This window comes from Bufo bufo, chromosome 11 (assembly GCF_905171765.1).
Source record: "Bufo bufo chromosome 11, aBufBuf1.1, whole genome shotgun sequence".
NCBI classification, from domain to species: Eukaryota; Metazoa; Chordata; class Amphibia; order Anura; family Bufonidae; genus Bufo; species Bufo bufo.
In genome coordinates, this window is record NC_053399.1 from 51,394 (window position 1) to 65,691 (window position 14,298).

The 14,298-nt window shown below is 54.8% G+C and overlaps 2 protein-coding genes across 9 annotated transcripts in view; one reads left to right on the forward strand and one right to left on the reverse strand.

The window, feature by feature from the left end:
- The first annotated feature begins 5,382 nt into the window (after positions 1-5,382).
- Positions 5,383-7,099, forward strand: LOC120982455 (fibrous sheath CABYR-binding protein-like). The gene is made up of 2 exons (XM_040412609.1): positions 5,383-5,835; positions 5,899-7,099. Exons 1-2 carry the CDS (start codon positions 5,593-5,595, stop codon positions 6,982-6,984), a joined length of 1,329 nt encoding a protein of 442 aa, XP_040268543.1. The 5' UTR covers positions 5,383-5,592; the 3' UTR covers positions 6,985-7,099.
- A 1,290-nt stretch (positions 7,100-8,389) lies between these two features.
- The window catches only part of LOC120982454 (disintegrin and metalloproteinase domain-containing protein 15-like), a 55,319-nt gene continuing 49,410 nt past the window's right edge, over positions 8,390-14,298 (reverse strand). For 2 of the 8 annotated variants that reach the window (XM_040412601.1, XM_040412605.1), the window contains 9 exons: positions 13,090-13,285; positions 12,816-12,887; positions 12,527-12,638; positions 9,887-10,031; positions 9,716-9,812; positions 9,304-9,381; positions 9,063-9,134; positions 8,664-8,788; positions 8,390-8,531 (listed from right to left, as the gene is read on the reverse strand). In XM_040412601.1, the coding sequence (XP_040268535.1) occupies positions 8,486-8,531; positions 8,664-8,788; positions 9,063-9,134; positions 9,304-9,381; positions 9,716-9,812; positions 9,887-10,031; positions 12,527-12,638; positions 12,816-12,887; positions 13,090-13,285 (943 nt within the window). In that variant the 3' untranslated portion in view covers positions 8,390-8,485. Of the gene's footprint in view, positions 8,532-8,663; positions 8,789-9,062; positions 9,135-9,303; positions 9,382-9,608; positions 9,813-9,886; positions 10,032-12,526; positions 12,639-12,815; positions 12,888-13,089; positions 13,286-14,298 lie in introns of those variants that run through there. The other 6 variants (XM_040412603.1, XM_040412602.1, XM_040412606.1 and 3 more) reach the window with 6 other exon arrangements.

The following is a 14,298-nucleotide window of genomic DNA, read 5'->3' on the forward strand; positions in this document are numbered from 1 at the left end:
TATCCTGTGCGATACTGTCTGCTGAGCTGTGTATCTAATCCTGTCCTGTGTGATACTGCCTGCTGAGCTGTGTATCTAATCCTATCCTGTGTGATACTGACTGCTGAGCTATGTATCTAATCCTATCCTGTGTGATACTGCCTGCTGAGCTGTGTATCTAATCCTATCCTGTGTGATACTGTCTGCTGAGCTGTGTATCTAATCCTGTCCTGTGTGATACTGTCTGCTGAGCTGTGTATCTAATCCTATCCTGTGTGATACTGTCTGCTGTGTATCTAATCCTATCCTGTGTGATACTGTCTGCTGAGCTGTGTATCTAATCCTATCCTGTGCGATACTGTCTGCTGAGCTGTGTATCTAATCCTATCCTGTGTGATACTGACTGCTGAGCTGTGTATCTAATCCTATCCTGTGTGATACTGCCTGCTGAGCTGTGTATCTAATCCTATCCTGTGTGATACTGTCTGCTGAGCTGTGTATCTAATCCTATCCTGTGTGATACTGTCTGCTGAGCTGTGTATCTAATCCTGTCCTGTGTGATACTGACTGCTGAGCTGTGTATCTAATCCTATCCTGTGTGATACTGTCTGCTGAGCTGTGTATCTAATCCTATCCTGTGTGATACTGTCTGCTGAGCCGTGTATCTAATCCTATCCTGTGTGATACTGTCTGCTGAGCTGTGTATCTAATCCTCTCCTGTGTGATACTGTCTGCTGATCTGTGTATTTAATCCTGTCCTGTGTGATACTGTCTGCTGAGCTGTGTATCTAATCCTCTCCTGTGTGATACAGTCTGCTGAGCTGTGTATCTAATCCTGTCCTGTGTGATACTGTCTGCTGAGCTGTGTATCTAATCCTCTCCTGTGTGATACAGCCTGCTGAGCTATGTATCTAATCCTATCCTGTGATACTGTCTGCTGAGCTGTGTATCTAATCCTGTCCTGTGTGATACTGTCTGCTGAGCTGTGTATCTAATCCTGTCCTGTGTGATACTGTCTGCTGAGAGGTGTATCTAATCCTATCTTGTCTGATACAGTCAGATGTCTTGGTGTATCTATACACAAGTAATATCTAGCCCCAGGAAGCAGTTCTTGAAAGGAAGCTTTCCCTCTGTGGATGTAATGATAAATATATAGCCTCTAGCCTGGACGAGACGCGGCCTTTAGCCTGGGAGAGGGACGAGACGCGGCCTCTAGCCTGGACGAGACGCGGCCTCTAGCCTGGGAGAGGGACGAGACGCGGCCTCTAGTCTGGGAGAGGGACGAGACGCGGCCTCTAGCCTGGGCGAGTGACGAGACGGCGCCTCTAGCCTGGGCGAGTGACGAGACGGCGCCTCTAGCCTGGGCGAGGGACGAAACGCGGCCTCTAGCCTGGGCGAGGGACGAGACGCGGCCTCTAGCCTGGGCGAGGGACGAGACGCGGCCTCTAGCCTGGGCGAGGGACGAGACGCGGCCTCTAGCCTGGGTATTTTATACTCGTTCTCAGCCTGTGCAACAGTAGTGGATTGTCCTCTGTATACTCGTCGCCGGTCCTCGTCTTCTGTATTGTCATTGTTGGCCTGCTCAACACCATAAGTTCCTCCTTAATATACTGGTCGTTGGCCGGTATAACAGCAAGCTCCACCAGTTTATATTCTGCGTCGGCCTGTGTAGCAGCAATGCTTCCTCCTCCTTATACTTTACATTGGCCTGTGTAGCAGCAATGCTTCCTCCTCCTTATACTTTACATCGGCCTGTGTAGCAGCAATGCTTCCTCCTCCTTATACTTTACATCGGCCTGTGTAGCAGCAATGCTTCCTCCTCCTTATACTTTACATTGGCCTGTGTAGCAGCAATGCTTCCTCCTCCTTATACTTTACATTGGCCTGTGTAGCAGCAATGCTTCCTCCTCCTTATACTTTACGTCAGCCTGTGTAGCAGCAATGCTTCCTCCTCCTTATACTTTACATTGGCCTGTGTAGCAGCAATGCTTCCTCCTCCTTATACTTTCCGTCGGCCTGTGTAGCAGCAATGCTTCCTCCTCCTTATACTTTACATTGGCCTGTGTAGCAGCAATGCTTCCTCCTCCTTATACTTTACATTGGCCTGTGTAGCAGCAATGCTTCCTCCTCCTTATACTTTACGTCGGCCTGTGTAGCAGCAATGCTTCCTCCTCCTTATACTTTACATCGGCCTGTGTAGCAGCAATGCTTCCTCTTCCTTATACTTTACATCGGCCTGTGTAGCAGCAATGCTTCCTCCTCCTTATACTTTACGTCGGCCTGTGTAGCAGCAATGCTTCCTCCTCCTTATACTTTACATTGGCCTGTGTAGCAGCAATGCTTCCTCCTCCTTATACTTTACATCGGCCTGTGTAGCAGCAATGCTTCCTCCTCCTTATACTTTACGTCAGCCTGTGTAGCAGCAATGCTTCCTCCTCCTTATACTTTACATTGGCCTGTGTAGCAGCAATGCTTCCTCCTCCTTATACTTTACATTGGCCTGTGTAGCAGCAATGCTTCCTCCTCCTTATACTTTACGTCGGCCTGTGTAGCAGCAATGCTTCCTCCTCCTTATACTTTACATCGGCCTGTGTAGCAGCAATGCTTCCTCCTCCTTATACTTTACGTCGGCCTGTGTAGCAGCAATGCTTCCTCCTCCTTATACTTTATGTCGGCCTGTGTAGCAGCAATGCTTCCTCCTCCTTATACTTTACGTCGGCCTGTGTAGCAGCAATGCTTCCTCCTCCTTATACTTTACGTCGGCCTGTGTAGCAGCAATGCTTCCTCCTCCTTATACTTTACGTCGGCCTGTGTAGCAGCAATGCTTCCTCCTCCTTATACTTTACGTCGGCCTGTGTAGCAGCAATGCTTCCTCTTCCTTATACTTTACATCGGCCTGTGTAGCAGCAATGCTTCCTCCTCCTTATACTTTACGTCGGCCTGTGTAGCAGCAATGCTTCCTCCTCCTTATACTTTACATTGGCCTGTGTAGCAGCAATGCTTCCTCCTCCTTATACTTTACGTCGGCCTGTGTAGCAGCAATGCTTCCTCCTCCTTATACTTTACATCGGCCTGTGTAGCAGCAATGCTTCCTCCTCCTTATACTTTACGTTGGCCTGTGTTGCAGCAATGATTTTTCTGCCGTATAGTTTGCTCGACCCTTTTACTCTCCGGGGTTTCTCTGTCCTCCTGATAGCGGAGCCATAACTGTATGGAGACAGGAGAGATAGGTGTCGTCTTAACGACCGACAACTATTGATGGTGTATGGCAGCTTCTCTCCTCTTCCTCCATATCTGTAGAGGTGTCAATGAGTGAAGGGTGAGCCCCGTATCTACACCTTTCATCACTTGTAGTGGAACGAACTCTTCAATCCCTCAGAACATTCACTTTCGTCAGACACCGGAATGGTCTTCTGCCTTGAAGTGGGGTTTTCTATGGTTTCCGAGGCTTCCAGATGACGATGAGCAGTAACTTTGGGTTGTAAAGATTTTACTTGGGTCTGATCGGGGCCATTACCTCTCACATTCCCCTTAATCTACTTGATACAAAGACAGGGTCCCCAAGATATAAGGGACTGACCCCCGCCCAGTAACTGTCCTCACACTTCAGCCATTGTTCTTCAGACCCGTGGAAAGTCCATATTCTGATTTCCTTTACAACCTTGGCTGGGTGCGATCAGCTGCAGACTCGTACTGTTATAATTTATTACATGTAGTGAAGAGATGACGCCTTGCGAGATTACACGTCAGTGCGCTCACGTATGTTCCTTGACGTTTACCACTTGTACTACTGTGTCCTACGTCCTTTCATCGGCTACGTTCACATCTGCGTTTTTAGTTCCGGTTTTGAGAACTGGCAGAGGATCTCATACCCTGAATTAGAAGGATCCCTTCCACTTAATACATCCTGATGGCTCAGTCTTGGACGGATACGGCTCTATTAAATCAAAACTGAACAAACCTGCTGATCAGGCACGAAAATCCACGCAAGTCAATGGGAGTCTCCTTATGTAACACAAAAAACGGATCAGGCACCATTGACCTACATTGGGGGTCATGACGGATCTGTCTTGCTCTGCATCCCAGGACGGAAAGCAAACCGCAGCACGCTGCTCTCCGTATGAGAACGGATTGTATTCTGGTGACTCCGTTCTGTTCAGTTACGTTTTGTCCCGACTGACAATGAATGGCGACAAAACTGAAGCGTTTTTTCCCCCAGTATTGTGATCCTATGACGGTTCTCAATACCAGAAGATATTAACACTAGTGTGAAAGTCGCCTCAGGGTACGTTCACACTGGCGTTATTCTTTTCCGGCACAGAGTTCCATCCTAGGGGCTCAATACCGGAAAAGAACTGATCAGTTTTCTCCCCATGGATTCTGAATGGAGAGCGATCCGTTCACGATGCAGCAGTTCAGTGCCTCTTACGTTTTATGGCCGGAGATTATACCACAGAATGCCGGATTCCATTGAAATGTATTAATGCCAGATTCGGTACCACCGGATCCAGTTTCCCGATCTGCGCATGCACAGACCTTTAAAAATGTGAAAAAAATAAATACCAGATCTGTTTTTCCGGATGACACCAGAAAGACGGATCCGGTATTGCAATGCATTTGTCAGAGGGATCCGCATCTGGATCCGTCTCACAAATGCATCCATTTGCGTCCGGATTGCTGGATCCGGCAGGCAGTTCCGGTGCCAGAACTGTAGTACCTTACATTGACCTTCATGCTGCTTCCAGACTTTTTTTTTGTTGATCAGTTTTGTCCTCATTGACAATTAATGGGGAAAAACGGAACCGTTAAAGGGTACTTTCACACGAGCATTAATATTCAGTTTTGTCGCCATTCAGTGTCAATAGGGACAAAACGTAACTGAGCACAACAGTCACCAGAATGCGTTCCGTTCTCATACCGGAGAGCAGCGTGCTGCGGTTTTCTTTCAGTCATGGGATGCAGAGAAAGACGGATCCGTCATAAGGAAAACAGAGGTGGTGCGCTCACCTGGAGCCAATAGAAGGACGCACGGACAACGCCGGGAACCTAGGCGTAAAGGTGCGTATCCAAAATGAAAAGAGGGAGAGTCCAGCTTCCAAATATACCTGGTAACTCTAATAATTCAGTGCAGTAAAAACCAAAGACAATCCACGTCTACGCGTTTCAGATCTCGTGATGTTGATCCTTAATCATGACAAAAGAAGGATGGTGTGAACCAGGACTAAATAATGGCCGGCTGGGTCATAGCCACAAGGCAAGTCAATGGGGGCGGATCCGTTTTCTCGGACACAATAGAAAACGGATCCGTCCCCTATTGACTCTCAGTGGAGTCCATGACGGATTGGCTATGTTACAGATAACACAACTGGATTTAAAACGCAAATGTGAAAGTCGCCTTGATTGGACAGAAAGCTGGATTGTGAGCTCCAATGACAAGTTGGCCAATTAACAGAAAACATCAATCGATTTGGAATTGTTTCTTAGGATCTCCAGGCCCTGGTCCACGGGAAAGGTCTGAATGAAGATGTCCGTTCTGGCGGTCACCACAATGACAAGAAAGGACACCACAGATCACAGCAGTCTCTTTATCACATATCATATATACACAACCAGATGTACAAAGCCCGTGCTGTCCACCTACTGCCCCGCCAGTCACAGGAAGAAGTGCTGCCCCCGCCAGACAGTCACCGGAAGAAGTGCTGCCCCCGCCAGACAGTCACCGGAAGAAGTGCTGCCCCCGCCAGACAGTCACCGGAAGAAGTACTGCCCCCGACAAACAGTCACCGGAAGAAGTACTGCCCCCGCCAGACAGTCACAGGAAGAAGTACTGCCCCCGCCAGACAGTCACCGGAAGAAGTACTGCCCCCAACAAACAGTCACCGGAAGAAGTACTGCCCCGCCAGACAGTCACCGGAAGAAGTACTGCCCCCGCCAGTCACCGGAAGAAGTACTGCCCCCCGCCAGACAGTCACAGGAAGAAGTACTGCCCCCGCCAGACAGTCACCGGAAGAAGTACTGCCCCCAACAAACAGTCACCGGAAGAAGTACTGCCCCGCCAGACACAGGAAGAAGTGCTGCCCCCGCCAGACAGTCACCGGAAGAAGTACTGCCCCCGCCAGACAGTCACCGGAAGAAGTACTGCCCCCGCCAGACAGTCACAGGAAGAAGTACTGCCCCCGCCAGACAGTCACAGGAAGAAGTACTGCCCCCAACAAACAGTCACAGGAAGAAGTACTGCCCCCGCCAGACAGTCACAGGAAGAAGTACTGCCCCCAACAAACAGTCACCGGAAGAAGTGCTGCCCCCGCCAGTCACAGGAAGAAGTGCTGCCCCCGCCAGACAGTCACCGGAAGAAGTACTGCCCCCGCCAGACAGTCACAGGAAGAAGTACTGCCCCCGCCAGACAGTCACAGGAAGAAGTACTGCCCCCAACAAACAGTCACCGGAAGAAGTGCTGCCCCCGCCAGACAGTCACAGGAAGAAGTACTGCCCCCGCCAGACAGTCACAGGAAGAAGTACTGCCCCCGCCAGACAGTCACAGGAAGAAGTACTGCCCCCGCCAGACAGTCACCGGAAGAAGTACTGCCCCCGCCAGACAGTCACCGGAAGAAGTACTGCCCCCGCCAGACAGTCACCGGAAGAAGTACTGCCCCCGCCAGACAGTCACCGGAAGAAGTACTGCCCCCGCCAGACAGTCACAGGAAGAAGTACTGCCCCCGCCAGACAGTCACCGGAAGAAGTGCTGCCCCCGCCAGACAGTCACCGGAAGAAGTGCTGCCCCCGCCAGACAGTCACCGGAAGAAGTGCTGCCCCCGCCAGACAGTCACCGGAAGAAGTGCTGCCCCCGCCAGACAGTCACCGGAAGAAGTGCTGCCCCCGACAGACAGTCACAGGAAGAAGTACTGCCCCGCCACACAGTCACAGGAAGAAGTACTGCCCCCACCAGACAGTCACAGGAAGAAGTGCCGCCCTCTGCCTGATGGTCACAGGAAGAAGAAGTGCTGACCTGCCGCTCAGAGGAAGAGCCAGAAGCGCTGCCCTCTACCTGCCGCTCAGAGGACGAGCCAAAGTGCTGCCCTCTACCTGCCGCTCAGAGGACGAGCCAAAGTGCTGCCCTCTACCTGCCGCTCAGAGGAAGAGCCAGAAGCGCTGCCCTCTACCTGCCGCTCAGAGGAAGAGCCAGAAGCCCTGCCCTCTACCTGCCGCTCAGAGGAAGAGCTAGAAGCGCTGCCCTCTACCTGCCGCTCAGAGGAAGAGCCAGAAGCGCTGCCCTCTACCTGCCGCTCAGAGGAAGAGCCAGAAGCGCTGCCCTCTACCTGCCGCTCAGAGGACGAGCCAAAGTGCTGCCCTCTACCTGCCGCTCAGAGGAAGAGCCAGAAGCGCTGCCCTCTACCTGCCGCTCAGAGGAAGAGCCAGAAGCCCTGCCCTCTACCTGCCGCTCAGAGGAAGAGCTAGAAGCCCTGCCCTCTACCTGCCGCTCAGAGGAAGAGCTAGAAGCGCTGCCCTCTACCTGCCGCTCAGAGGAAGAGCCAGAAGCGCTGCCCTCTACCTGCCGCTCAGAGGAAGAGCCAGAAGCGCTGCCCTCTACCTGCCGCTCAGAGGAAGAGCCAGAAGCGCTGCCCTCTACCTGCCGCTCAGAGGAAGAGCCAGAAGCGCTGCCCTCTACCTGCCGCTCAGAGGAAGAGCCAGAAGGGCTGCCCTCTACCTGCCGCTCAGAGGAAGAGCCAGAAGCGCTGCCCTCTACCTGCCGCTCAGAGGAAGAGCCAGAAGGGCTGCCCTCTACCTGCCGCTCAGAGGAAGAGCCAAAGTGCTGCCCTCTACCTGCCGCTCAGAGGAAGAGCCAGAAGCGCTGCCCTCTACCTGCCACTCAGAGGAAGAGCCAGAAGCGCTGCCCTCTACCTGCCACTCAGAGGAAGAGCTAGAAGCGCTGCCCTCTACCTGCCGCTCAGAGGAAGAGCCAGAAGCGCTGCCCTCTACCTGCCGCTCAGAGGAAGAGCCAGAAGCGCTGCCCTCTACCTGCTGCTCAGAGGAAGAGCCAGAAGTGCTGCAGCCTGCTGACCTTTCACAGGAGGTTCTAGAAGAGCTGTCCTCTGTCGGCCATTGATCTGACTGGGCAGAGGTTCAGCCGTCTGCCAGGAGCCATCATCCTATCCCTGCCCAAACCCTTCCCATCACAGTCAGCTCCTGCCGGGGGATGGAGGCAGATATGGAGTGATTCCATTCAGCACACAGTGCGTCGTTCCCTGCCCCTCACCCATCGGGCTCCCCAATTATTGCACGTAAGTATGTAAACTTGGCACACAAACAGTCATTCCAAACGTTCACTCAGCAATATAATAAAAAGGTAAATGTCTCAAAGAAAAGGGGGCCCCACGAGTCCAGCTGAGGGGGTGTACAAAGGCACGCTCGTCCTATATGAGGCAAGCCTCAATGTGCAGTAGTCACTATGCAGTCACTTGCTTCACCCAGGGACTCTCCTGGGGTCTCCTCCGACCTCTTCCACACATTACACTTTGGGGGTTCTTCTCGCATATGGGGGTCGTAGGGCATGCCTAAAAAAACACAACAGAGGAAAATCACAAGATGGCAGCACAAGTGTCAACACATGATAACGGATGTCCTCCCTCACATCAATGAGGAGGTCACCTGTGTGCTGGATGATGTCCCTGCAGAAGGAGTCTTACCGTGCTGGAAGCGCAGCGACATGGTCAGAGAAGGCGTCCACCCCGAGCAGAGGGTCCTGGCACTGCGCTATAGGACTAAGTGGTAATGGCTTCTTGGGAGGAGAGGGTTTGGTAAAAGAAGACACCTGCACAGGAGAAAATGCCCTTGAGATGGATGACTGTGAGCAGACCTGGAAAGTGTGCTCCATAAGTCCAGATACAGAGGAGACATCAGACCCCCCAACAAATCACGGCATCAGCCCCTGAGACGTGAAGATTTCATATTCTCCCACCTTCATCTGATCATGTTTGCCATGTTCACCCCAAGACTTCTGCCCCCCAACGTGTGTCACTTCTCCCCCTGCATTACGCCCCCAATCCCTTCATCCCCACGGAGGTACACAGAGCCTTGCTTGTTACCTGGGCCCGACGTGGAAAGGGGTCCACAGGGAGGGGCCGAGTTGGGGCAGGTGGCCTGTCCTGAGCAGCAGCCTGGATGAAGAGAGCGGCAAGAGTGACTGGCAGCCATGCAGTGCCAAGCAATGAGGGAGGCTCCAGGATTATTGGGGGCAGGGGATTATCAAGAGATGAGACATGCAGAGATTATGACAGGGGTCAGCACCGGCCCACCAGCTCACACCACAGCACCCGAGGTCGTTACCTGGCTGCGCCTCTGAACTGGGTCAGGTGGGAGAGGCTTGGATGGAGGATCGGGCCGGTCACAGCCTTCATAATCAGACTGAGTGGGTGCACAGAAGACCGTGGAGGATGGGGTGACATGGACACGGAGTGTGAGGAGCATAATGGAGGTAAACAGTCACACATTGGTCGAAAGCAGAGAAAAAGAGAAAAACAAGACATGTTAATACTGTAAGAGGTTAGTCCCGTGTTAAGCTTTAGTCTGGAGGTCACACGGAGAACACGTCAAGTGCATGCATGGCCAGCAGTGCTCTTACTAGGACAGACCTAGACCCCTGGACTACTGCTCCTGAGGAGAGAGGTCATGAGACTCCTCCTGTCCCCCGAGGATGAGACAGTGTTATCTGTGGGATGCTGCTGCGTCTTCTTCTCACCTGGTTACTCGCGGACATCACCTGCAGCTCAGTACTCTGTGTCCGGTGCGGTGGTGGTGGCCGCTGGGGTCGGAGCGGGCCGCTGCTGTGGGTGACTCTGTAGGTATAATGTAGAGGGTCACAGGGTGCAGTGTGCTGGCCAGATTACCAGACACAGGGTTACAGCCTCACCTGTACTGACATTTACTGCTACTGCTGAAGACCCCGCACAGCATCCTCTGCAGACATCCCCGTTTCAGGTAACAGAAGAAGAGGACGACAACGAGGCAGATGACCAGGAGAACCAGGAAGACAGTGCCGGCCACTGAACTGCTGGCTGCAAAGAGCGATCAGAAGGATCAGTCGTGTGCGGACAGCAGCGGGCGAACCAGGCGCGCTCTGACAGCAGCGGACGGACCAGGCGCGCTCTGACAGCAGCGGACGGACCAGGCGCGCTCTGACAGCAGCGGACGGACCAGGCGCGCTCTGACAGCAGCGGACGGACCAGGCGCGCTCTGACAGCAGCGGACGGACCAGGCGCGCTCTGACAAAAGCAGACGGAGCAGGCGCGTGCTGACAGAAGCAGACGGAGCAGGCGCGTGCTGACAGAAGCAGACGGAGCAGGCGCGTGCTGACAGAAGCAGACGGAGCAGGCGCGTGCTGACAGAAGCAGACGGAGCAGGCGCGTGCTGACAGAAGCAGACGGAGCAGGCGCGTGCTGACAGAAGCAGACGGAGCAGGCGCGTGCTGACAGAAGCAGACGGAGCAGGCGCGTGCTGACAGAAGCAGACGGAGCAGGCGCGTGCTGACAGAAGCAGACGGAGCAGGCGCGTGCTGACAGAAGCAGACGGAGCAGGCGCGTGCTGACAGAAGCAGACGGAGCAGGCGCGTGCTGACAGAAGCAGACGGAGCAGGCGCGTGCTGACAGAAGCAGACGGAGCAGGCGCGTGCTGACAGAAGCAGACGGAGCAGGCGCGTGCTGACAGAAGCAGACGGAGCAGGCGCGTGCTGACAGAAGCAGGCGCGTGCTGACAGAAGCAGACGGAGCAGGCGCGTGCTGACAGAAGCAGACGGACCAGGCGCGTGCTGACAGAAGCAGACGGAGCAGGCGCGTGCTGACAGAAGCGGACGGAGCAGGCGCGTGCTGACAGAAGCAGACGGAGCAGGCGCGTGCTGACAGAAGCAGACGGAGCAGGCGCGTGCTGACAGAAGCAGACGGAGCAGGCGCGTGCTGACAGAAGCAGACGGAGCAGGCGCGTGCTGACAGAAGCAGACGGAGCAGGCGCGTGCTGACAGAAGCAGACGGAGCAGGCGCGTGCTGACAGAAGCAGACGGAGCAGGCGCGTGCTGACAGAAGCAGACGGAGCAGGCGCGTGCTGACAGAAGCAGACGGAGCAGGCGCGTGCTGACAGAAGCAGACGGAGCAGGCGCGTGCTGACAGAAGCAGACGGACCAGGCGCGTGCTGACAGAAGCAGACGGAGCAGGCGCACGCTGAGAACAGCGGAGGATCAGGCAGGCATTGACAGCAGCGGACGGGCAAGGCACGCGCTGACAGCAGCGGACAGAGCAGGTGTGCGCTGACAGCAGCGGAGGATCAGGCAGGCACTGACAGCAGTGGACAGATCAGGCAGGCGCTGACAGCAATGGATGGATCAGGCAGGCGCTGACACCAGCAGAGGATCAGGCAGGCGCTGACACCAGCAGAGGATCAGGCAGGCGCTGATAGCAGCGGACAGAGCAGGTGTGCGCTGACAGCAGTGGAGGATCGGGCAGGCACTGACAGCAGTGGATGGATCAGGCAGGCACTTACAGCAGTGGATGGATCAGGCAGGCACTGACACCAGTGGACAGATCAGGCAGGCGCTGACAGCAGTGGACGGATCAGGCAGGCACTGACAGCAGTGGACGGATCAGGCAGGCACTGACAGCAGTGGACGGATCAGGCAGGCGCTGACAGCAGCGGAGAGATCAGGCAGGCGCTGACAGCAGTGGATGGATCAGGCAGGCGCTGACACCAGCAGAGGATCAGGCAGGCGCTGACACCAGCAGAGGATCAGGCAGGCGCTGACACCAGCAGAGGAGGATCAGGCAGGCGCTGACAGCAGTGGATGGATCAGGCAGGCACTGACACCAGTGGACAGATCAGGCAGGCACTTACAGCAGTGGACAGATCAGGCAGGCGCTGACACCAGCAGAGGATCAGGCAGGCGCTGACAGCAGCGGACAGAGCAGGCAGGCACTGACACCAGTGGACAGATCAGGCAGGCACTTACAGCAGTGGATGGATCAGGCAGGCACTGACACCAGTGGACAGATCAGGCAGGCACTTACAGCAGCGGATGGATCAGGCAGGCGCTGACAGCAGTGGATGGATCAGGCAGGCACTGACACCAGTGGACAGATCAGGCAGGCACTTACAGCAGTGGATGGATCAGGCAGGCACTTACAGCAGTGGATGGATCAGGCAGGCACTGACACCAGTGGACAGATCAGGCAGGCACTGACACCAATGGATGGATCAGGCAGGCGCTGACCCCAGCAGAGGATCAGGCAGGCGCTGACAGCAGTGGACAGAGCAGGCAGGCACTGACACCAGTGGACAGATCAGGCAGGCACTTACAGCAGCGGATGGATCAGGCAGGCACTGACACCAGTGGACAGATCAGGCAGGCACTTACAGCAGTGGATGGATCAGGCAGGCACTGACACCAATGGATGGATCAGGCAGGCGCTGACCCCAGCAGAGGATCAGGCAGGCGCTGACCGCAGCGGATGGTCAGACAGGTGCTGACAACAGTAGAGGACACTAAAGAAATAAGGCCAAACCTCACCAGAATCCTGGGAAATCGGCCCACTGTCCTGGCTTCCACCATGGCCAGACGAGTCGCAGTGCGGCGGAGCCCAGCCGGGATCGCAGTGACAGTTACCATTACTGTTACACACCTGCAAATCAGAACAAAAGGGAAGATCAAGACTGGGGACTAAGCGCAAGACGGGACTCATGTGGACCGCCAGTGAGCTGCTGTGAGGAAGGGAAGGTAAATGGCTGGTGACATGGACCTCTGTGCGGCTGAGTCAGCAGAGAGGAGAGACAATACACACAGGGACCCCCTCTCTCACCCCATGGCCCCCACATCTGCACGCCTGGGCCTTCAGTTCTGCAGCATCTCGACACTGCCGATTAACACAAACCTAGAACAAGAGGAACATGAGGTAAGTCAATCAGAGAAGGACAGCGGGTGGGGCAGCAGGCACAGTATGGAGGGTATGGAGGTACAATGTCTCATGTGAGACCTCCAGAGAGTCACAAAACCATGACTAGTGATGGGAGAACATGGTCTACATGCCACCAATAGCTCTGGTTAATGGACAACCAGCGGTCTGTAGTACTCACCTGTCCCGGCCTGCACACCGTCCCCGTCTTTACCAGAACAGAGTCCCAAACATCATCTCCCAGATTAAAGTATGTGCCCCGACACGAGACCTCCGTTCCATTCACTGATATCTTCACTGAGATCACTTCTGCACTGGTGCCCAACAGTGGGCGATCTCTGCCACCCAGGCACTGAATGCGGCCACAGAGGACATTCCTGGAAGAGAAACCAAGAGACGAGGTAGGTGGAGCGGATACATACGGCAGGACACACGGTAGGTGGAGCGGATACATACGGCAGGACACACGGTAGGTGGAGCAGATACATACGGCAGGACACACGGTAGGTGGGGCGGATACATACGGCAGGACACACGATATGTGGAGCGGATACATACGGCAGGACACACGGTAGATGGAGCGGATACATACGGCAGGACACACGGTAGGTGGGGCGGATACATACGGCAGGACACACGGTAGGTGGAGCGGATACATACGGCAGGACACACGGTAGGTGGAGCGGATACATACGGCAGGACACACGGTAGGTGGAGCGGATACATACGGCAGGACACACGGTAGGTGGAGCGGATACATACGGCAGGACACACGGTAGGTGGAGCGGATACATACGGCAGGACACACGGTAGGTGGAGCGGATACATACGGCAGGACACACGGTAGGTGGAGCGGATACATACGGCAGGACACACGGTAGATGGAGCGGATACATACGGCAGGACACACGGTAGGTGGGGCGGATACATACGGCAGGACACACGGTAGGTGGAGCGGATACATACGGCAGGACACACGGTAGGTGGCGCGGATACATACGGCAGGACACACGGTAGGTGGGGCGGATACATACGGCAGGACACACGGTAGATGGGGCGGATACATACGGCAGGACACACGGTAGGTGGAGCGGATACATACGGCAGGACACACGGTAGGTGAAGCGGATACATACGGCAGGACACACGGTAGATGGAGCGGATACATACGGCAGGACACACGGTAGGTGGAGCGGATACATACGGCAGGACACACGGTAGGTGGAGCGGATACATACGGCAGGACACACGGTAGGTGGAGCGGATACATACGTCAGGACACACTGTAGATGGAGCGGATACATACGGCAGGACACACGGTAGGTGGAGCGGATACATACGGCAGGACACACGGTAGATGGAGCGGATACATACGGCAGGACACACTGTA

Coding starts and splice junctions, on each gene's coding strand:
- LOC120982455 (XM_040412609.1), top strand. CDS start 5,593: ATGTACAAAGCCCGTGCTGTCCACCTACTGCCCCGCCAGTCACAGGAA. Junction 5,836..5,898: donor CCAGACAGTCACCGGAAGAA/GTACTGCCCCCA, acceptor TCACCGGAAGAA/GTACTGCCCCCGCCAGTCAC.